This window comes from Suillus paluster, assembly GCF_016628075.1.
Source record: "Suillus paluster strain FC165 chromosome Unknown EDB91scaffold_5, whole genome shotgun sequence".
In the NCBI taxonomy this organism is placed as follows: Eukaryota; Fungi; Basidiomycota; class Agaricomycetes; order Boletales; family Suillaceae; genus Suillus; species Suillus paluster.
In genome coordinates this window covers 247728-267693 of record NW_024537565.1, presented here as the reverse complement: position 1 = coordinate 267693, position 19966 = coordinate 247728, and the positions used below count along the sequence as shown (strand labels likewise).

The 19966-nt window shown below is 47.9% G+C and overlaps 7 protein-coding genes across 7 annotated transcripts; 3 read left to right on the top strand and 4 right to left on the bottom strand.

Annotated features, from left to right (window-relative positions):
- Window positions 1–1145: 1145 nt before the first annotated feature.
- On the bottom strand, window positions 1146–4884 carry EDB91DRAFT_1078128 (uncharacterized protein; the record flags this gene model as incomplete). Its single annotated transcript, XM_041314987.1, has 20 exons — window positions 1146–1392; window positions 1439–1640; window positions 1688–2025; window positions 2078–2297; window positions 2368–2405; window positions 2482–2727; window positions 2779–2810; window positions 2865–3155; window positions 3202–3357; window positions 3409–3475; window positions 3600–3615; window positions 3663–3859; window positions 3909–4152; window positions 4206–4228; window positions 4256–4400; window positions 4421–4474; window positions 4574–4609; window positions 4663–4729; window positions 4789–4800; window positions 4855–4884. 20 exons carry the CDS (start codon window positions 4882–4884, stop codon window positions 1146–1148), a joined length of 2661 nt encoding a protein of 886 aa, XP_041182025.1.
- Window positions 4885–5658: 774 nt separating this feature from the next.
- On the top strand, window positions 5659–6950 carry EDB91DRAFT_599750 (uncharacterized protein). The gene is made up of 2 exons (XM_041327827.1): window positions 5659–6639; window positions 6696–6950. Exons 1-2 carry the CDS (start codon window positions 5779–5781, stop codon window positions 6927–6929), a joined length of 1095 nt encoding a protein of 364 aa, XP_041182024.1. The 5' UTR covers window positions 5659–5778; the 3' UTR covers window positions 6930–6950.
- Window positions 6951–7855: 905 nt separating this feature from the next.
- On the bottom strand, window positions 7856–9432 carry EDB91DRAFT_1045527 (uncharacterized protein; the record flags this gene model as incomplete). Its single annotated transcript, XM_041313195.1, has 4 exons — window positions 7856–7987; window positions 8047–8124; window positions 8179–8921; window positions 8973–9432. 4 exons carry the CDS (start codon window positions 9430–9432, stop codon window positions 7856–7858), a joined length of 1413 nt encoding a protein of 470 aa, XP_041182023.1.
- A 1986-nt stretch (window positions 9433–11418) lies between these two features.
- EDB91DRAFT_1104673 (uncharacterized protein) lies at window positions 11419–12380 on the top strand. The gene is made up of 4 exons (XM_041317397.1): window positions 11419–11703; window positions 11772–11850; window positions 11888–11999; window positions 12046–12380. Exons 1-4 carry the CDS (start codon window positions 11512–11514, stop codon window positions 12062–12064), a joined length of 402 nt encoding a protein of 133 aa, XP_041182022.1. The 5' UTR covers window positions 11419–11511; the 3' UTR covers window positions 12065–12380.
- Window positions 12381–12422: 42 nt separating this feature from the next.
- EDB91DRAFT_1104670 (kinase-like domain-containing protein) lies at window positions 12423–15222 on the top strand. The gene is made up of 11 exons (XM_041317396.1): window positions 12423–12511; window positions 12571–13340; window positions 13393–13448; window positions 13496–13607; window positions 13665–13675; window positions 13710–13845; window positions 13897–14133; window positions 14198–14374; window positions 14420–14494; window positions 14546–14767; window positions 14816–15222. The coding sequence occupies exons 2-11, from the start codon at window positions 12825–12827 to the stop codon at window positions 15143–15145; spliced, it is 1872 nt and encodes a 623-aa protein (XP_041182021.1). The 5' UTR covers window positions 12423–12511; window positions 12571–12824; the 3' UTR covers window positions 15146–15222.
- A 111-nt stretch (window positions 15223–15333) lies between these two features.
- Window positions 15334–16955, bottom strand: EDB91DRAFT_1195882 (uncharacterized protein). Its single transcript, XM_041320586.1, has 4 exons — window positions 16699–16955; window positions 16274–16648; window positions 16039–16221; window positions 15334–15981 (listed from the first exon to the last, which is right to left on the bottom strand). The coding sequence occupies exons 1-4, from the start codon at window positions 16889–16891 to the stop codon at window positions 15425–15427; spliced, it is 1308 nt and encodes a 435-aa protein (XP_041182020.1). The 5' UTR covers window positions 16892–16955; the 3' UTR covers window positions 15334–15424.
- Window positions 16956–18056: 1101 nt separating this feature from the next.
- Window positions 18057–19308, bottom strand: EDB91DRAFT_1104653 (uncharacterized protein). Its single transcript, XM_041317395.1, is given in 8 exon segments — window positions 18057–18146; window positions 18204–18551; window positions 18605–18755; window positions 18801–18804; window positions 18816–18825; window positions 18888–19045; window positions 19098–19168; window positions 19229–19308. The coding sequence occupies 5 exon segments, from the start codon at window positions 19029–19031 to the stop codon at window positions 18237–18239; spliced, it is 624 nt and encodes a 207-aa protein (XP_041182019.1). The 5' UTR covers window positions 19032–19045; window positions 19098–19168; window positions 19229–19308; the 3' UTR covers window positions 18057–18146; window positions 18204–18236.
- Between the last annotated feature and the right edge of the window lie 658 nt (window positions 19309–19966).

Sequence of the window (19966 nt, the reverse complement as noted above, 5' to 3'; positions counted from 1 at the left end):
TTGGACTAACACTTTCACTTGTATCATTGCTTGAGTACAATAGAATTGTCCACAGTATACTAAATCATACAGGCTTGCAAACGGTCAGCTTCGTCACAAAGCGCATCATCTTTGTCAACCTCAATACTCCTAGTACCCCTTAAATCTTCCATCATCTCATTTGCGTCCCCACCTCTATCATTGACAATACCTCTCATCTCCACGCCCCTTAATCCAGAGTAACCAGGTGTTATGATCAGCGTTCACCAAATGGTAAAGGCCTAACACAACCACTAGGACTCGTCAAGAATAAGAGCAAAGATAGAATTGAGAGTGAACGTCTGAGTCTACACTGGGTAGGAACGAAGAGGTTAAGTCTAAGGAGTACTACTGACTACGACCTAAACTATATACTACTCTCTAGGTGGAGATATCTGAGTATGAAAGGTAGTGATATATCTATATAAGATCATAACATTGTGCCTAGGGTATAGGGCATCTTATCAACCAATCAACTACAAGAAAGGGAAAAGGGTCCATAGGGGTATCGGTAATTAAGCAGGGTTCTCAGGGTACTGCTTCTCTTCAGGGTAAGCGGATATGAAGAAGGGTGTGAGAGAGTTCTGTGACTAGAAGTCTCGAGCGGTGATTAAGGATCTCGATAAGAGATAGGATCTGGAGATGTATTGGGTTCGATCGGATCTAAGGGTTCTCCAGGGTCTTCGGTAATGAGCCTGCTTCTCTATGAGTGGCGCTTCTGTGATAGGGTTCAAGGATTTAGCTGTGACTGTGCAACAGGTTCTTATGTAAGGGGTTCGGTGAATGACAGAGGTAACTCTTAACATGTCATGTGTGGGAAGTGAAGGTCTGCGGTGTGAAGGAGTGATGACTCTTCGAGAGATGGCTCATAAAGGACTCTCGGTTATGGTTCGATCATAGAGGCTGTGTAGATGCTTATGATGTAGCCTGGTTGCCTAATCGTAGGACTTCTAAGGATATGATGATGTCGGATGTCTAGGGTTATGGATATAGATGGATGACATCGATGTAGTATAGATGTGATGTAAAGATAGTGATCGTTAATCGGTTATCCATCTTATCTTATCAGGGATCTTATCTAATCTAATCTTATCGGATTGGTGACTTAGGGTTTGATAATCGAATTTTTAGATGCAGTTGGTAACATTCATGACACCAGGGAGCTCAGAAATAGCATGAATTCTTCTCCGATGCACATCATTCACTCGTCTGCGCTCCTCATACATGCAAGAGATCTCGTGCGAGAGTGTTGGATCTGATTCGACCAATGATTCAATTGTTGCTTTGAAGTGGGCATCTTTGTGATCTACCCAAGCAGATAGTCGCGCGACTTCAACATTGAGACTGTCGAACTTCTTCATGAGCACGTTGAATCTTGAAGAAATTGTTCGCAACCTCACGATTTCCTTTGGACGCCCACGGCTTCTCAAGTATACAATGACGCGAATGCTTGAGCAGGTCAAACTTGCCTAGCCAAGCATATGATGCAATTTCACTGAATTCTAAGACTTCTCGTGGTGGCGTTTGAACAATGGCAAGCTGATTGTATTTTTCAAGGGCTGTTCGGATGGCTGCTGACCGGCAACTGATAGCGTTTGAGATGTGTTGACGGTGTTTGTAACCTTCATGTCTTTGTTAGAATAGTGTCAAGTAAATGGAAATTACACACCTGTGCCGGCGATGTTCGCTTTGGCCAACTCAAAGAGCCTCTGGATGACGAGGCCCTGCAACTGCTCAACGGAACAAATAAATTGCCGGTTGGTAAGATATGCTAAACCCTCCTGATATTTAGCGTCCTGTGGTTGCCATCTTGCCGTAATTCCCATGCGGCGCTCAATGTCGTCAACGATGTTCATTTCAAGAACCAATTTGCGATGAGCTGCATGGTGTTCAGCTTCTCGAGCCCTCGCAAAGACCTGTTGGTTTTTTTGGAGACCATGGGAAGGGGTGAAATCTGCAGGAGTGTAAGTCAGAAATTGTACCGTCGTAATGCTACCATATGCAGCTCTGAAATAACACAGGTGTCAGTGCAATTTGAAATTTGACTGATGTGACTTACTCTGCTCTGGTGAGTGATTGTAATGCGTCCACATAAGTCATAGCGTCAATGTCCTCCTCCGTTTCCTCCGTCAGGCTCTCCAGAAATTCTAGCTCTTCCATATTCCAGCGCTCAAAGTCTCCATCCGAAATCTTCAGTGCTAACTTTAATTCCTCGACCGCAGGGCTTAGGTCATCAATGATCGCGAGGGCTTGCTGGTAGTTGTTATACAAGAATGTACCTAGAATTGAGTCAAACACTAATTCATGAACGCCAACGACTTAATAAAAACCATACTTAGCTCCAGGTACCTATTGGAATCCCATTGCTGAAAATGAAGGTCGATGAACTGAAGCCAGTGAAAGTAAGATGTGTGTCGGATAACAGGAGCTACAGCATTTGATCCGGAGAATATGCGCTCGCACGTTTCAAGGTCTTCAAGACCGAGTCCATGTTGATATAGAGGATGGAATTGAAGTTGACACCGGCGGTTGTGTGTGTGTCCATGAAACGAATTGACAATGAAGCGATGATGGTTGGAGCGTGCCTTGGCGGAGATAGAGCTGGCATCAACAGTCTTCTGATAGGAACATCCAATGTCGTATCCCATTACTCCATCCAGACCATAAACATCAAGAACTTTATTTGTTGTCGCGAGAGCATATTTGGCACTATAAAGTTAAATCAGAATACGAAAGAGGGCTAGAACTTCGAAGACTCACAGTTCCCCGCTTCGCCGCATCTCAGCCAAGGTCTGGATCATGCCATGTCAACAAGCACTTATGAAAATACCTGTTTGCTCAAAAACTTTGACAGTGTTGTCAGAAATCGTGTTCGCGGTCTTCCAATTGTCGGTGCAAGCAGACTCTGAAACACCAGTTGGAGTGGTGCCTCCCGCTGTGTCAGTAATGGCTGTGCCACGTGTTCCTGGCCGCAGTCGCACATCATCCTTGAATGTGTCGACTTCGTCAGGAGAAATCAAATAGGATGTTTTGAAGACACGGTCGTCAGCATGTCCGGAGCCATCAACCCGTTTCAATGAGCTATTGCCGTCCATACTGTCCATCCTCGCAGGGATCAATGTTGGCTCATTCTCTTGCTGTAGCATGGTTCAGTTTTTGTCCATCGTGTAATAATAAATGTACCTTGTAATCACATGCAGGGCACGAGTGAAGCATGCGCCAATGAGGACCATCACGTTTCAATGCAATGTTGACTAATTCTTGAACGCGCCGTAAAATGTCGAGATATGCATCAAAAGCAATTGCGAATTGATCCCGCAGCGCTTGAAAATATGAGCGCTAGAATGTAATATTAGAAATACACTTAGGTATACATTACAAAAAATGTACATTGTGAAGGGCACATAATACTTTGACCATGGCCTGTACACTGAAGGATGGTTTGTGCCAGGCGGATCTGATGGTATAATTCGAGGCATTGAAGGGACACAGCAATGTTAGGCTGAATGGGAGAACAGCCGAGGAGTCCGACGTTGATGAGTGACACATTGGCCAGCTCGTCAGCAGCTTGCGGGACTGACATCAAAGGTGTGGACACTGCAATTTATAAGTCTAGCACTATAATCATACATGTTAAATCATACCTAGAATATCAACTGTGCTGACATCGAACTTGAACATTCCAGCTTCAACATTGGGTATGGGTATGGCTTTGCGATGCTTCCAGCGCAAGTAGCCTGCAATGAGGGCTGGCATTTGCGACGTCCATGCGCTGTGACATTGCCGGTTACGCTGAAGTCGACTGCGTGGTGGCCAGCGGTGGTGATGTCTACCTTGAAAACTGCACTAACCGTTACATATTAAAACCCCCCAAAAAAAAGGAAATTTACCAATATATGACACGAGCTCGTGCAGCATCAACTGCTGAGCCCTCGTATCCACCATTGCCTTCTGATGCTCTCTCGTCTTCCTCCTCCTGTGGCCCATCCTCCTCGTCTATGTAGTCTTCTTCTTGATCCATATTAAAGTCCATGTCAGCGTAGTCCGGGTACTGGGTGTCAGCACTTGCATTGTTCACAGTGCCCGCCTCAAGCGCTGCCTCAGCAAGGAGCTGTCTTGCAGTAGCATTGTCAGCTGTTTATCGGTCAGGGAAATAATAAAATGGTAAAAGAGTAGAAGAAACCTACCTAGCTGACTCTGGACCTGCTCCCTCTCAAACGCAATGCGATCAGCTCACAACTTTGTAAGGTTGGAGCGCAGAGTCTTGAGATTACCACTGGATTGCACGACGGCCTCCTTGACTTTGCTGACGGTAGAGAGTTTAGAACACTTGCGACCCATGTTGAAGCTTGAGCGTGGGAGCAAGTATACCAGTGATGGCGCTGATAAGCAAACAAAAAACCTGGAGGGTCCAAAAGCGTGAGAGGCGTGGTGAGAACGTTCAGCAGGCCGGTGGCTATGCACTGCGCGAGTTTCACCTAAAAACGGATGAAAAATAAGGATAGGAGAAGGAAAGGAATGAGCTCATCGTGGTGGACGATGAGCAGAAGCTTACGATAAGCGTAGCGGTGGGAATTGACAGCATCAAAGGCTATTTTAGGCAGTAAGGCATTTGCCGGGCAGTGACGAGAAGCTCGGACTTACCTGATAGAGTCTTCCCGTTATAGCAGGCGACTAGGGCAGTAGAAATCACCCAAGTGAGGCCTGAGTGCTGGTATTATTGCTGGTAGCATGGTAGATATATATTCCTTACGAATTAGTAACACGTACAGGTACGCAGTACTATTACTAATTAGTAATATTAATGGTGCCACCCAGGTGTAACAGGGCGCTCACAACGCCCATTATTGTTAATATGTGGATCATGGTCAAGATATATCATAATGAGCGTTTCCTGTTCCTATATGATATACTTCGTATTGCCGCCTTCGTCCGTTTCTCTTCGCTTCATGCTGCTTCATGACGTACGGCTGAAGGGCACAGAACTGGACGACGCGGAAGCGCTGGATGGATCGCTCTCTTCTCTATGACCGCGAGATTGAGGCGTCAGGCCTTGGAGCCTTTCTCCGTGTTGATATAACATGTGAATATGCCATGTCGACATGGGACATTTGAATTCCAGCAAGTAAAATTAATTAGATAACTGACCCGGCGTCACCGTAGGACACCATGTGCTCAGGTCACCGCATCCGGCCAGCGTCCTTAGGCGAACCCGGCTTTTCCACTCCAACTCCAAGGGCTGATGATGATTCAAGAATACTAGTACATTGAGTAATTATCACTGCTGGCATCTCGGCGTCAATATTAGACCAGACGTCCTGAGCATAATGTTAACTTGAAGGTGTTTGCAGGCTAATCAATGATTAGTGATTCAGCGCTCAGCGTGGCAGACTCAGCGTTGTGAGTTCAAGATGCGTACAAAATGGTATCAGGCACTTGTCGATAATTACTTATTTGATTCCGTAAATCGGGTTGACGGCACCAATCTTTGATGATTGCCAGCGGTTTCTCGGCGCTCATGATCTTGTAAGAATATCACTCCATTTGCGCTGCATCCCCGCTTTCTTCCTCTTACGCCCATCTGATGTGATGGTTTTCCTGTCTCCAATACCGCCTCGAGCCCAGCTTCAGCACCAGGTAAGCACTCATGAACGGACGGGCGGAAGCCTTTTGACGACACTACTGCACATTGTTACTGACTTACTACTTATCAGGTTCTCTCTGTAGGTGTCCATTTTTCAGTGTCATTTTCTGGCAGCGATGTTGAAAATTCTAATACAGACCCGTGACACTGGGGGTAGTGATAATGACTGGGGTACTATGCAGATAACAGCTCCCATCATTGTTGGCGTTTCACTCATTGTGATCTTTGGTGCATGCATCATATGGTATAGATGGTCGTCCCACATCAAACGCCACTATCACCGGGTTCGAGATGCATGCGTCTCGAAAATTCCCTCAATCTTCATGCCTCGACACCGTCATCGACTGCAACATGCTAGTTTTCCTATCACACTGGATGACTCCATGGGTACACCACGTCGTGACCAAAGAAGATATCACTCATATATTCGGTCGGACTCGACTGACTCACAAACACCACTAACAGACTCCGAAGGATTCTCTTATCCACCTCTCAAATATCTTGTTGATCCTTCTGGTGGGTCAGTGCTTGAGCAGCAGCCTGGGAGGCAGCTATGGCGGTGGTGGCGTCTTTTTGGTGTAGGTCCTCGAGAGGTAAAGCCAAAAGTACCAAGTGATTGCTGGATGGTGGATGAAAGTAGTGTGGGACACGGTGATCCATCGTTAAGCAGCCCAGGCGTTGCAGCGAGACAAAGATGGACAAGCAGTCTTGCACCAGTGCATGAACAGACGAGTGATGACGAGGGCGACCCGGGTCGAGGATTTTATAGCGGGGTCATGCAAATCGGAGAACGTTTCTCTACATACTCGACACCATTGCCTCCAGCATTCCACGATGATGTTGCAGCGCTTGGGTCAATTCCTGATTCCGCCAGAACAGCTGCACCGGAATACAGTAGTGCAGTCGGACTTGGTGATTCTCGAACCATGACAACCGCGCCAACAACTGTTATTCCACAAAGTTCCTACTATACCACGGTAAGTTCTGAATGTCGGTCGCCGCGCGCATGTTCTCACTGAGTTGTGGCACTCAGGGAGCTACCCACTCAAACTCACCCGCCCCTCCAATGTATAGCTCGATCTCACATAGCAGAAATACGTCCACGGAGAGTATGATCAATCCTGCCCTGACCAACCCAATGACGCTCTATCCTGTGTCGGTGCGCGCCGCAGGGCCGAGTTTCCCGCGTGCATACCATGAACGACAAATGTCGACCGAGAGCATGCTTGCGACCTCGGCTCCCATGGTGACACCAAGCATGTACTAATCACCCGCACGCCTCGATACATAGACACTAGTGGACTGTACTCTAAAAAAAAAGTCCGCCAAGGCTGATAATTGTTTTTGTATTCATTACCACCCGTAGCACCGCGCGCGTCCCCCCTGCTCCACGCCGTTCAATGGTGTTCTTTGGCTCGTGCCACACCCTTCTGCACAACTGCGACCGCTTCGCTTCGTCCGCTGGCATATTTTTATTCTACCTTACTGTTTTGCGGCTTTTACACTCAGAAGAGAACTCTTTCGTTTATCTCTCGTAGCCATCTGGTGTGCTTGTTTTCGTTTGCCTGTTGTACCCAGCGCGTGCTGAAACACACTCAAACAACTAATCAATTGTAGTACTGCGATCAGTTCAGCGGGACGACAGATCTATGGAGACGAAGACAGAAACCCGCTACTCCCGGATCGTCATGATATAAACATGTCCAAAAAAGGAAACAAAGCAGCCTCGATTCTCGAAGCGGACGCAGAGCATATGCTCTTCCCCACAATCAATGCGAGCCCGTCGGGCAGGTGACCTCTCTTCGCCTTCTTCCATGGAAGGTCATCACTTCCAAGTACCTTTCTTGCCACTGGCTTCTGATCTATCACGCCAAGCTTATCCTGATACTATGGCCTCGCGGGAAGGCCAGCCGCGGAGCCGCGCAAATCAAATGAGAACCTTGTAGAAACGAAGGCAAAGGCAGATGTCAGATCAACCGAGGACGCATCCCGATCCATTTACAGAATATGTACGTATCCAACTGGTATGTAGGATATATTGTAAAGGGTGCAAGCCCAAGCATATAGTGCGTGTGACCTGGTGCTATAAATATATGCAGTGTCCCTTCCTTAGACTAAGTAAACAGCATCCTTGGTTCCTAATATCGGGGTATCTTTCTCCAAGTAACGCCCGCAGCAACTTCCAAGATCGGTTTACGGTGGGGAGGGCGGGGTCATCGGATCCTTCTGCCGGACTTCGCGTGTAACAAAATGCCAGATGTAGTGCGACCATCCCTCGAGAACACCAGCACCTGACATGAGATGCAAACAATCTCCGGAGGCATGCTAGTAGAACGGCTACTTATGAGGAATATGAATTATGTATGAGACTAGAACCGGCTTACAGCATCAGGGCGCAATCGTCCCGGTCTCTCAATGGGAAGAAAGTGAATATCCGGAAACTCGGATGATGACAGCAGTTCCTTGAGAAGGAATGTCAGCATCCGTACATCTCGTATTCGTATCAAAGCGCTGACCTGGAATTCTGTGTTAAAGTCCTGGATCCACGGCCAATTGTACCACTTGAAGACCCATGGTGTGATTGATTCCGTGGGCTCGAAGATGTTATGGCAATTCTCATGACCAGGGAGATACGCTCTAACGACCACCTGTTTTGGACGTTTGCCCCCGTTTATATGGTATTCTGTTATGGCATCCTGAACTTGACCTGCCCAAGTCCGCATCGCGACCTTGAAGAACGCGAGTATATTCTGGATACCGTAACCAGCATCTTCTCCAGCGTCATCGTCGCGGAATGCGCCCAGAGTGCTTGTCGTCCAGTGTCCGGCAGTACTCACAACCAGCGTGCCATAGTTGGCATCTGGGGGTGAATCAAGGAAGGTGGGCATGTATTCTGAGGGTGAAAGCGACCAAACCTGGTCATCGCCAAATACTGACTCTGCCTTAGTTGGTTGAGAGCTGGGATCTTGACTAGCCGAGTGGGTGAGTTCACCAGGAAATGCTGAACTATGATACAATTCGTTTAAATCTGCTTGATTGAGAAGCAGGTCAACACGTCGGAATGAAACGAGTGGTGTATTCTCGATCGAGAAGCCCTCCGGTAGGTCAATTTCAGGAATTAAGGGTGACGAAGGGGACAGGTATAAATTTTGCTGCCATGCGCGGTCGAAGAAGGGGTTTTCCGTATAATTCGGAGTCGCGCGGACGTGCGGGTACAGCAGGCACGACAGTGAGAAGAAATGATTTTCAGTTATAGAGTCTGGAAACTAACGTGTGAGAACCGAATACGAAAGAATGGAGATGAGCATACCCCCAAGTAAAAGCCACCCGCCATTCTCCACCATGTCCTTGACCATCGCTGCGCCATTGAGCGGGCGCACATTGCACTGGCTCGAAGGCACCCATCTGTATGAAGAGACGTTGGGAAATCTGCCCCATTCTTCTTCGTGGTCTGTGCCCAAATGCCAATGGTATTCACGGTCTGCAGCACATCCCTCAAAGCCAGCCAGGGAAAGTGCCTGTTCTGGACGCGTCAAATTCTCCAAGTCAGACGTCGGGCTATATACCCAGCGCCCGCTCGACCACTGTTCTGGAGTGCAAAAACTGTGCTGTCGCTGCTGTGAGAATATCGAGGACCAGTCTGATATGCGAAAAGAGTTTGGAGAAGAGAATGTGTAGAGGGTGATTGCGCAGGCGATGATAAGACCAAACAGAACAATTTTTGTGGGCAATGAGCGGGGGCGAATGTTGAGCAATCCAGAAACCACCATAATGAACGGCGCGGATGATAACTTAAACAAAACTTAAAGAAATGCAATTGCAGCTAAAAGCAAATTCGAGGGTAACAAGTTGCCCACGCTGTTGCTCCACACTTAGCTCAGCCTATCCCCTTCTTTCCAATTGACTGCGCACTCTAAAATTTTAAACTTAGCATATCATCTACCAGTGCCACAGAACGTGCATGCCCACGGAGCTCATTGATGACCCATCTGCCACTAGCTGTTACTGTGCACTTTCGATATCCTTCGCGGTCATTCTGAAAGACGATTCTCTGATCAGTTTCTGATCCCATCAAGGATATAACCGGCCGAGCCGATAATTGGGAGAATTGCGGGGATCGTCCCCGTCACCAGGAACGCACGCACAGAAGAGTGCCCTGAACCTGAACCAACCCTGAACCCTTCTGAAGCGCCAAAGAAATCAAATACATCCCGAGCTTATTTCTTGAGTGCGTGTTTCTGCACTGCTACGCTGTGCTCTCGTCCAGCAATAATACTTGTTGCTCTACTTTTTATACCTGTGAGCGCTCGGCGATTCACCGATATGTTTTTCGATTGAGGATAAAGATATCGTCCGATCAGCACGTGGTACAGTCATCAGTGTGATAGATGTCACGGTGTGATGGTTTTGTTCCATCGACGAGCTCTTCATGGTTTGGGATCTTGATGTTTAGGGAAGGCTCGATGATACCTGCAAATGATATTAAGTACTCACTGACCAGTTCTGTACATCAGCTTCCACATCCTTGCACATGCTCTTCCCTGGTTCATAGAGCACGGAAAGTATTTGGGGCGGCTGTTGCGATTCAACACCGTCAGATACTCTGAGATACATATAAGCAAAAAGGGTCAACATCGCAAGACCACTTGTAAATCTTGACGTTTACGTCCTTGCTATCCTTGTCTATTGCTTTTGCGATCTCGACAGTCCGATAACATTGACACAACGGCCGCTCATAAGGAGCTGGTTGCGAAGAAACGGCCTGGACAGCATTTTCCTTCAGATGATATCAGCCGCATTTTCAAGAAGGTATTGCGGCCCTTCCAAAACCAAACCCGAAATGACTGTATACGGTTCATCAGACGACTGGCAATTTTTCGAGAGAAACTCACTCGAGAAGCATGGACACCAAGAAGCAATCATAAACATCAGTCGCATGAGGTTGCATGTGGAAGGCCTGATGGGAAAAATGTCAGAATCGATCGACTTCGGATACTTTCTTACCGTGAGGCTTACTGAGAGGTGCAACAGAGGCTGCCACCTGAGGGTTTCACGATCTACGGCAGTGGCTTCCTATTGAAAATTGGAAGTTCTGTTGGGTCTGCACACTGTGAGCTTGAACAGGCCTTGAACGTTACTTTTCCATCCGGGGTTCAGGCATGGACCTCGGATGGAAAAGTATCGCCATCAAGACAAAGTGCAAAGTCGATGAGGTCTGCAAAGAAGTTCCAGCTGTAAGGATTTCGTCACAAGGAAAGTCGGTGTGTATTACGCCTCGAATTCCGGCTGAAGAGCGAAGAGTGTATCTCAGAGATAACTAGGTGGATAAACACCCGGATCTTTCCAAGTAACTTGCAACTCACAAAGGGATGAGTGCCAGGCTGCCAGCGCAGGACAGGCTCCACCGCTGACCCGAGGATTCTGCCGCAGCCCGCCATCTCCAGCGAGGAAGCCTGAAGCGTAGATACTCATCTGAATGGCGATCCTCTTATTGATGGGATGCTCTGCCTGGACCTTCCGGTTCCCTAAACACAGGGATCAGCGACAAAGCTTTGATGGAAAGCTGCTGGGGCGGAAAACTTGAAGGAGCGAATTCGTCTGGTGCGGGACCTAGATACCACAGACGAGCATTGGACAGCATTGGACCAGCAATCAACACTAGACTGTAACGATAATCATCACAAGTAATGCATGATGTAGAAATCAAAGAAAAGATGTCGATGCACGTCACGGTAGAGATGACTGATGAGCGCTTTACTTAAGCCTCTTTCATCCTCTAATTCACAGCGCCTGGATGGCCGCCGTACTACCCTTTTTTATTACTTAGTATAAGTTCATTTACAGACATCATGAGTCGGATGGAGTCTGTTCTACAGTCCTCCCAAGCTCCAACAGCCTTGCCTGTTGATGTCGTATCTGCTTTACACACGTTACATGAATTTGTGGCTACCGCAACATCCATTCCTCCGCAAATTATTGTCACATGTAGAGATGATAAACGTGCGTTTGGAAGAGCGGCGTTACAAGCCATGAGCTACAGGGTAAGCGCATTCCTTGTCCACACCTGCTTCATCATCATCATCATCATCATCATCTGACACAATTACAGAAGGCAGTCGATATGTTCATCACTAGATTTGCCACAAAGGAAGACTGGTGGATATCTGAGTATCGGTACAAGCCCGAAGGTCACGATTTATGGTCGATTCTACCGACAACATGGAGAAGATGATGACGGTATGGTCATCCTCGACGAGCGGGGATGGTCAGAACTCATTGGCAATGTTGTGAAGTTGACGATCATCTTCACGTCGCTCAAATTCACCGTCACGGCGGCGTATGTACTGGCATTCATGTTTGGCACTGAGCTGAGTTTCTGGCAGGCAATCCTCAAAAGCATGATTTAATACGGCAGGCGATAGGGACTATAATGAACAGATCAACGAGTATCTTCCACGGAGTGTAACAGAAATGTGTATATTCCATTTTGGTTGTAGCTTTCACCACTATCTAGAAAACCGTCATCGCCAAATGCACAAAACAAAAGGCATAGTGCTGCTAGCGAAAGTGAAGCTGGAGGATCCTTCTGCGCCGAAGATTTATGTCCCTTCCTCATGAGTAAGAGTGGAAGAGTGATAAGGAATCGGCAAGGTTGGAAGAACAAAAACTGCAGTTCGTCGCAAACTTATGTGGCTCGGTAAACTCCGGAGAATCGGACTTTGCCGCCGCTGCTGATATTGTTCTAGGAGACTAACGGATAGTTTATCCCGAACCGTATTGCGTTGCAATTACTTGTTCAACAAGCCTGCGGCATGGGCATGATATTTTATCTCATCAGGGTTCCTTCTGGTGAGTTATTGGGGAGTACCGAAGCGGAAAGCCATTGAATCTTTGATATTCTTCGACAGTTCCTAAGTTATTGTCTCGCTGGTAGCAGTACAGCTTAGCATTAATGCTACTCCGATTTGGATGTAGCTGTGACACGTGTCCATCCCAATTTCCTGTGTGATCTGTGTTCATTCCTGTTGTAATATTGACGCCCAGCAGCCTTAGCTTGCCTTCGCGACCACCTGTTATCCATAAAGCACCTCAACTGGTGTCTGACTCAACTGGACTCGATCAACTTCTCCTACGTCTTCCTTCCGAGTCAGTGACACGGATCATGTTTTCGATAACATGCATTCACTGCGAAAAAGTTGTGAAGAGGTCGGATCTTGGTCACCATGTTCGAGAGCAGCACATTGAGCCGAACTTCGCGCGAGAGATCCAGGCCTTGTATGCCAGGAACCCCGGTCATGGCCTGCACCAACCAGAAGCTTCTCCTCGATCGTCCACAGCCAACTTGACCGGCACTAGATCTTCTGAATCAAGCAATACATTGAGCACAGAATCAGATCTTACGCCGAGTACAGAGTCAGATCTTACGCCGAGCACAGTTTCAAGCATGCGGTTTTCTGTTTGGCAGCAGATTAATCCCGTTCAACCTCCCGCACCCACGACCATTGAAGACATCGCACTATCCCGTAACCGCCGAACGGACTCACCTCAGACCTCTACACAGCATCTTCGGAACTCAGTGAGGTTTCAGATCCAGGATTTGGTGGATCAATTTGAGGGCCTGGATGCAGCAACGAGACATGCATGTATCAAAGGCGTGCGGCACATGCCCATTTTCCCGGTCAGTAGGATTTCCTCTGTGAAGTAGGAGGTCTGACGGCGTCCACGGACAGACGTTATATGCGCATGTATTCACGCACCTTAACCTTTGTGCCCCCGACAAGCCGAAGTACGTGCACGTTCTGTCCTCACTGGTTTAGTCTTACGTTGCTGTAGCCTGCTGGTTGACCTAGAGAATATGAGAAGCAACTGGGCATCACGGGACAGCATATGGTGTCTGATACATTTCAAGACTATCAAAGACGACCTGTCTGGACTAATGAAGCAGGTTAGCGCGCGCCCTCCCTTGTTGTGTATCGAGTGGGATTCGGCTGACCCTGTTCAGGCTCAAGTGAAGTTCCACATCTGTAACCAGTCTCTTGCCAGTCAGTTCAGGACTACACGCGCTGGACATTCAAGATATCGGGGCATTGATTGCCAGTTGTTCAACCAACTCACATGGTACTTCTGAGCTATTCACGCTCAAAGACGACAAGGCCCAGTCCATGCTAGACTTACTGCAGACGGTAAGGTTGGCGCCTTGTCAAGACCTCCCCCATTTGTTGATTTGCTCGTAGTTACTCGTAATGAAATCGGACCAATTAGAAGAATGGTACAAACGTCGGTTCTTGGATGCTATCATCCGACTCTCGAGGCAATCGGGCCGATTCCCTCGGAGCCTGCAGCTTCGTGAAATCGACAACCTGGAGCCAACCGACCTGCGTGGTGGTTGTGGAGTAATTTTCAAAGGCGAACTCCTTGGTCGCTTTGTAGCAGTCAAAGAGATTCAAGCCGTTGGTCGCACCGTCAAAGCAGTTTCTCAAGGTCAGTACCGTTTTTGCGTGCCCAAGGAAACTTCGGTAACATCACTGCATGCAGGATTTCTCGAACGAGGCAGTCGTCTGGTGTCACATCCAGCATGCTAGCTGCCTGCCCTTCTATGGCGTATTCCATTTTAATGATGGTGTACCGAGGACATGTCTGGTGTCTCCTTGGATGGAGAACGGACACTTGAATGCGTATCTACAGCGAACCGATGTTGATCGTGCTCCTCTGGTAAGTGATAGAATTATGGCTTTTAGCGCTTACTGAAAATGTCAGGTATTGGATATTGCGCAAGGTCTAGAATATCTGCATGGAATGCAACCTACGATTGTGCATGGTGACTTGAAGGGGGTACGTCGATGCTACTGATTGTTAAGAATGCCACTGATTATGTGTCATAAGGCCAACATTTTGATTACCTCCTCCGGACGTGCGTGTCTGGCGGACTTCGGGCTTGCAACTACGCAAGACTCTCAAATCCAGCAGACCACTGTGGTCTCTGTTGCGGGAACATCTTCTTTCATGGCACCTGAACTTCTGGAGGCATGTATAAATCCCAGTCTGTTGTCAACCCTGGATAGACGCCCGTGTGATATTTTCGCATTTGGTTGCATATGTTATGAGGTACGGGTCTCTATCATCATGTTTATCCATCAACTGATCCCTTTCCAGATGTATAATGGGACACGTCCGTTCTGGGACTCATACCCACCTACCGTGGATTCCAAATTTATGGTGGGAAGCCGTCCCTCACGTCCTACAGATAAGACGTGCCTTCAACGAGGATTGGATGACGACATGTGGGATTTCATCCAGAATCTATGGCACCAGAATCCAAAAGTTCGAGCCACTGCTAGCCAAGCCTCTTTGTGGATGTCGCACAAGATGCACATGGCGGGCAAAAGCACAGACAGACCACCTGCAGAAATGCAGTGGGACCTCGACTTTTTGACCGACTGTACCGCAGAGCTGTCTGATTTCGACCCTCTTTCTCTTGCATAAATGATATCAGTGTTCGTAGCGATGAGATTGTGTATCTAGCATTGTAACAATCAAGCATACGAAAACCTTTCTGTCCCATGTCACGCGCGATGTCGATGCATCATTTACGATGAGCAAGACATCTCCTTGTTGGTCGGCTTGAGTAGTGACTTGACGAATTTGCTGAGTGACAAACCCCACTCCATATAGACAGACATATCGGTGTCTTCGAACTCACCCACTGTCATCCAGACAGCAAACTAGATTGTACAGTATGCCGAATCTAAGCTAAAAATTTACCTAGACAATGAACCTAAATTCCTCTTCCTCTTCCTGCCAGCTATTCCCGAACACAATCCCGACGCCTTGAACCACATTCTTCATCGACATACCACTCTTCACATTTGTACCTGCCTTCTGCTGTGCCCCAAGTTTCCCACTCGCTAGTCCTGCTTGAGGTTTAATACCAGTGGGCAATGCACTTGCAGGACGTGTCCTCGTCATCGCGGCTGTAGATGGTGCTCGAGATACAGCTGTCGAAGGCGCACGCGTTGAAGGCGTTCTAGATGTTTGTCCCCTCACGACTGTGGCACTGGATGCTGCGCGGGTCACTGGCTTCGAAGCTGTCGGTCCTAGACGCGTAGAGGCAACACGAGAGACAGCTTGTGAGCTAGATCTTGTGTGAGAGGTAGAAGCTGGAGTTGGGCGGGCTGCTGTGGGTGCAGCGCGGATAGTCCTTAACGGACGAGTTGTAGATTGGGTTGGGCGGGTAGTGTTCTTCAATGGCGCAGGAGCCCGAGTCGCCACAAGCTCAGGCTTCGGTGCAGGATTAGCCCGCGAGAACGGGCCGTCATCGTCTGATTGTACACAACCGAAGTCAAGATCGGAACGAACTTCGCATAAAATTAACTTACCAAGATGGGGGAGAGATAAGTCGCCTGAGGCGAAAAATTTAGCGTCAGATTCAGGTGCTGTGAATTGCGTGAATGCAGCATGCGACGGTTCATCGTCGATCGGGTAGGAATGGGTAAGAGCGAGGAGCGTTCTGCCGACTTCTTTATAATCCGGAAGTTCAAATGGAGGTTCGTATGGCATGTCTGCACGGGCACAATCAACCAGCAGAAGAAAGTGCCTGTCAAGGTTACTCACCAGTTAACTTCGGTGGCATGTACTCGATTTCATCATAATCTTCTTCTTCAATCGGTTGATTGGGCACCGCTGCGACCTCTGGGTTGATGTCTATATCACTAACGTCCCAGTGGTTTCCACCAGTGACCGGTGTCTGAAAGCTCTTGCTGGCGCTGCGGGGAAGTCTTACGTGTTTCCGTGCGGAACTTGGGCGAAGAAGTGCACCGGGCGTGACATCGAAGATGGGCTTTGTCACTTGCAATGGTGTGGCGTGGTTGGCAATACGGTTGGGGAAGGGCGTTTTGTCCCCCAGAGGCCGAGAGGGTACCAGTATGATTGGTTCCTTTCCCTTGAATTTGGTTGTTCCATCATGATCCTTCAGGATTTTCTGTGATTCTGCAGTACCTCGTAAGAACAGGTAGCATAGTCTGGGAGATGTAGCTCACGCAAGGTATTTAGGTGAAATGGTGTTTGTTGCAATGCAGCTTTCTTTCCTTTCCCATCGACTGTGACGGGTACATGGCGGCCAACATTTTCCTGGAGTGCACTTCGTGATTTCAGCATTCTATGGCCTGGGGTCTTCGGCAAGTGGCGGTAGTCGCCCTCAAATGCGATCCCTATTGGGCGGGAGCTGAGCATTGTGATAGTTGGCGGTACCTTGAAATGGGTTTGATTTTGGTTTGATGGCACAGTTCAAGCTTTCAAAACCGTGCCGCAGTGGACCAGACACGGTCACGTGAAAGTCATGTGTATTGATTTCTCCGCTACTTTCAAAGTTTCCCTGCTTGTCCGAGTCTCTCGACGTACGTAAACGGTAGAATGAGGCCGGCAAGGAAGCATATGTCTAACTACGATTCAGCGTTATGCTTGCTGCATTATCCTAGCATCCGCGTCGCGTCCGCTTAACGTAGTCTCACCATTTAATTGGCAGCGAAGGTGTTTTCATTGTTCAAGCTTGGCTTGCATCGTTCTTCTGTACTGACTTCAGTCTCCTCTGTGTCCGGTGGCACGGGCGGGCACACGACCCGTCCATGTTCCAGGAACCACTTTTCTGTAGCGCCTGTGCAGACACTAATGATACTATAAAACGAACTTCTGCGGAGGCTAAGGTATATAGAGAACAAGGATTTAGTTGTGTGTTCTAGGACCGACTTAATATACAATTGATGCCTAGCTAATGTGTCAACCTATACATGTGAAGAGCAAATCATCTCGTCGTACGTTCCCATGAGTTTTGTCATCTGTTTAACGCATGCTCGCACTCCAGGTTTGGAGATCTGCCTTTGCTCTGGATTGATCGAGCATTCTGCTTCTTGAAACACTCTGATGCCCCAGTGACTCTGCTTGTGCTTCTGTGTTGAACACAATCGTCGTCTGAAACTGAATTATAGTCTACACACGGTTGTTGAAATGCCTGGTGCTCACCATCCCAAAGCTGTGACTCTGAGCGCCGCCTCTTGTAGTCCTGTCGCGAAGGAGCAGGCGACGATTCAACCTGTAGGTCATTGATAAGTTCGTTGTCGCGTTTATCATCTGGCCATTTGGAAACTAACGAGGCTAAGAAGGAGTTCCCTACGACTGCACGAGATGTGGGTCAATATATTTGACGCGCAGTATTTCATATCATTACCATTAGGCCACAAAAACCATACTCCAATCCACATAACTGTGGTATTTCAGCTGTGATAGAATGTGGGGTTCCAACACGCTCACAGTCTTCCCCTTGCTGAATTACAAACTTGAAGCTAGTTAGAGAGCGCTCCATTTGGGGGAAGATACGGGCGATGAAATTCTTACCCATGTTGCCAATGTAACGGCCATCAAACTAATGGATCATGATGGAAACACCTTGTGAGCAGTAAAAGAACCAAATACCTGGTGAGCAGACCAGTTTCTGTGTAGAGATGACATTACAAAGGGCATAACACAATGAAGACGCTTCCTATCTCACCGATTGTCCAATAGATCAACCGGTCGATCATCGTCATCGTCCTATGACAGATGTAAGGATTAGTGAGCAAGATGATGGATAGCCATACGCTTCGATGTCAGGGTCTCTTCTCTTCCTCAAAACCCAGGCGGTGCTAGCGGTGGTGATCAAGTCACAGACGGCACGTGAGACGAAAGAGAGCTCAATCTCCAGCTCTTGATTGGCTCCAAAAGCATCGAGGTTCGTCCTAGAAACCGCAAATACTGTGACAACGAATGTGGAAGTTTGTGCAACCACGGAGATCATTTCGCAAAGAATGCACAAGAAAACATTTCTAGTCAACTTCCAAAGTCGAAATACGTAAAATGTCTGGTATTACATGTAAGCGTCAGATCATGAATACGCATATCGAAATCACGTACCTGCACAATAAACACTGTGGAACCAGCCAACGGAACGGCCAGGTCTACCGCTAGAGGAAGCACACTGAGTTGAGTTGGGTTACCATAAGTGCTGACAGTCATTGTCCACAATGTTGATATTACGCAGACAAAGTGGCCCAGCTGAATCAAGCTGCAGAGTCTGTGTCGGTATTTGAAGGAACCAAGTCAAACATTAATGAAGCTTACACGACTGCAGCTACCTAACCGTACGTATGAAGCAATCAGTCAAATCATCAACGAATTATGCGCATGACAGACTTACAGTTGCCTTCAGAGCGAGATGATCGCTCGTGAATCTTGTAAAATACAGGTAGGACTGACATGCAAAGCAACCGAATAATGCAGCGGTCAAAAGCCCACAGACTTGAATCGGTCCAATGACCAGCCTTGCGTTGAAACCATCCATAAAATCGGCCCACACTAAGTTATGCAAGGTTATAGGAAACAGGTCTGATCGTCGTGTCTGACTTACGAAAGCGTTGAGTTGATGATGCGAGGAGCCAGACGAATGTACGGAAAGGTTGAGGGTTAGGTCCACCGTGGCTGCGAAAAGTACAGAGATTGAGTTTTTCTCTAGTTGATGTGTGGATACTAAAGACTCACCGCGTACCAGTTATGATATCATAGACGGTTCCCGATACGCAGTGATTATGTGAGACTATGCGACGACTTGGTCTATACTTACTTTTAATATACAAAAATAGCGCCGGTGCCTCTCAGTGGCGGACCATGAGGCAATTAGTTCAGGAGGGTTTCCTGATCTAAGTCTATACTCAGAGTGTCATTAGGGAAACGCACGGGTACGGGTAACACCGCGGTTCTTTGCTGACGGGTTTGGCGGGTACGGGTACGGTGTTGGATATTCATACCCGTGACCATACCGCGACCCTTTACCGCGGGTTGGCGGTGTTTAACGGGTATGACTTACCAAATCGGGAACCTTGACAGCCACTGAACACCGTACTATAATTCTCTGTGTCGGCTTACTCTGAGTGCTTGAGGATCACAACCCAATGCTATACTGATTTCTGTCATGTCTTTCGTGCCCCTGTGAATCATTCTAGCAATTTATTGAGCTGACACTTTGCTACAGCGTCCATCTCTGAGAAGGCCAAGTCACTCAAAAAGGCCGTCGCAAAGGGTGCTAAGGTTCTGGCCTGCCCCTTGAAGAAGGTCAAACAGTCATTTGTGTCTTGTAGTGCTGCCGAAGTCTGGTTCGGTCCGGTTCTCTGGCAAAATTTTCCGAACGCCAAACCGAACCCTAGGTTCAGGTTCAGCTGTTGGTTGAGCTCTGGACCAAACGCCTCTGAACGCGTTCAGGAGGTCCGGTTTGTGTTCGAA

What these genes read in the sequence shown, in the direction of transcription:
- EDB91DRAFT_1104670 (XM_041317396.1), top strand. Translation starts at nt 12,825, where the DNA reads ATGTTTTCGATAACATGCATTCACTGCGAAAAAGTTGTGAAGAGGTCG. An exon ending in GGCACATGCCCATTTTCCCG is followed by an intron (nt 13,341 to 13,392) that starts GTCAGTAGGATT and finishes GTCCACGGACAG; the next exon opens with ACGTTATATGCGCATGTATT. An exon ending in TTGGTTGCATATGTTATGAG is followed by an intron (nt 14,768 to 14,815) that starts GTACGGGTCTCT and finishes ATCCCTTTCCAG; the next exon opens with ATGTATAATGGGACACGTCC.
- EDB91DRAFT_599750 (XM_041327827.1), top strand. Translation starts at nt 5,779, where the DNA reads ATGTTGAAAATTCTAATACAGACCCGTGACACTGGGGGTAGTGATAAT. An exon ending in AAAGTTCCTACTATACCACG is followed by an intron (nt 6,640 to 6,695) that starts GTAAGTTCTGAA and finishes TGTGGCACTCAG; the next exon opens with GGAGCTACCCACTCAAACTC.
- EDB91DRAFT_1104673 (XM_041317397.1), top strand. Translation starts at nt 11,512, where the DNA reads ATGAGTCGGATGGAGTCTGTTCTACAGTCCTCCCAAGCTCCAACAGCC. An exon ending in TACAAGCCATGAGCTACAGG is followed by an intron (nt 11,704 to 11,771) that starts GTAAGCGCATTC and finishes ACACAATTACAG; the next exon opens with AAGGCAGTCGATATGTTCAT. An exon ending in GTATCGGTACAAGCCCGAAG is followed by an intron (nt 11,851 to 11,887) that starts GTCACGATTTAT and finishes GACAACATGGAG; the next exon opens with AAGATGATGACGGTATGGTC.
- EDB91DRAFT_1104653 (XM_041317395.1), bottom strand. Translation starts at nt 19,031, where the DNA reads ATGGATGGTTTCAACGCAAGGCTGGTCATTGGACCGATTCAAGTCTGT. An exon ending in CCACAGTGTTTATTGTGCAG is followed by an intron (nt 18,552 to 18,604) that starts GTACGTGATTTC and finishes ATGTAATACCAG; the next exon opens with ACATTTTACGTATTTCGACT.
- EDB91DRAFT_1195882 (XM_041320586.1), bottom strand. Translation starts at nt 16,891, where the DNA reads ATGCTCAGCTCCCGCCCAATAGGGATCGCATTTGAGGGCGACTACCGC. An exon ending in ATTTCACCTAAATACCTTGC is followed by an intron (nt 16,649 to 16,698) that starts GTGAGCTACATC and finishes GAGGTACTGCAG; the next exon opens with AATCACAGAAAATCCTGAAG. An exon ending in CTTATCTCTCCCCCATCTTG is followed by an intron (nt 15,982 to 16,038) that starts GTAAGTTAATTT and finishes GTGTACAATCAG; the next exon opens with ACGATGACGGCCCGTTCTCG.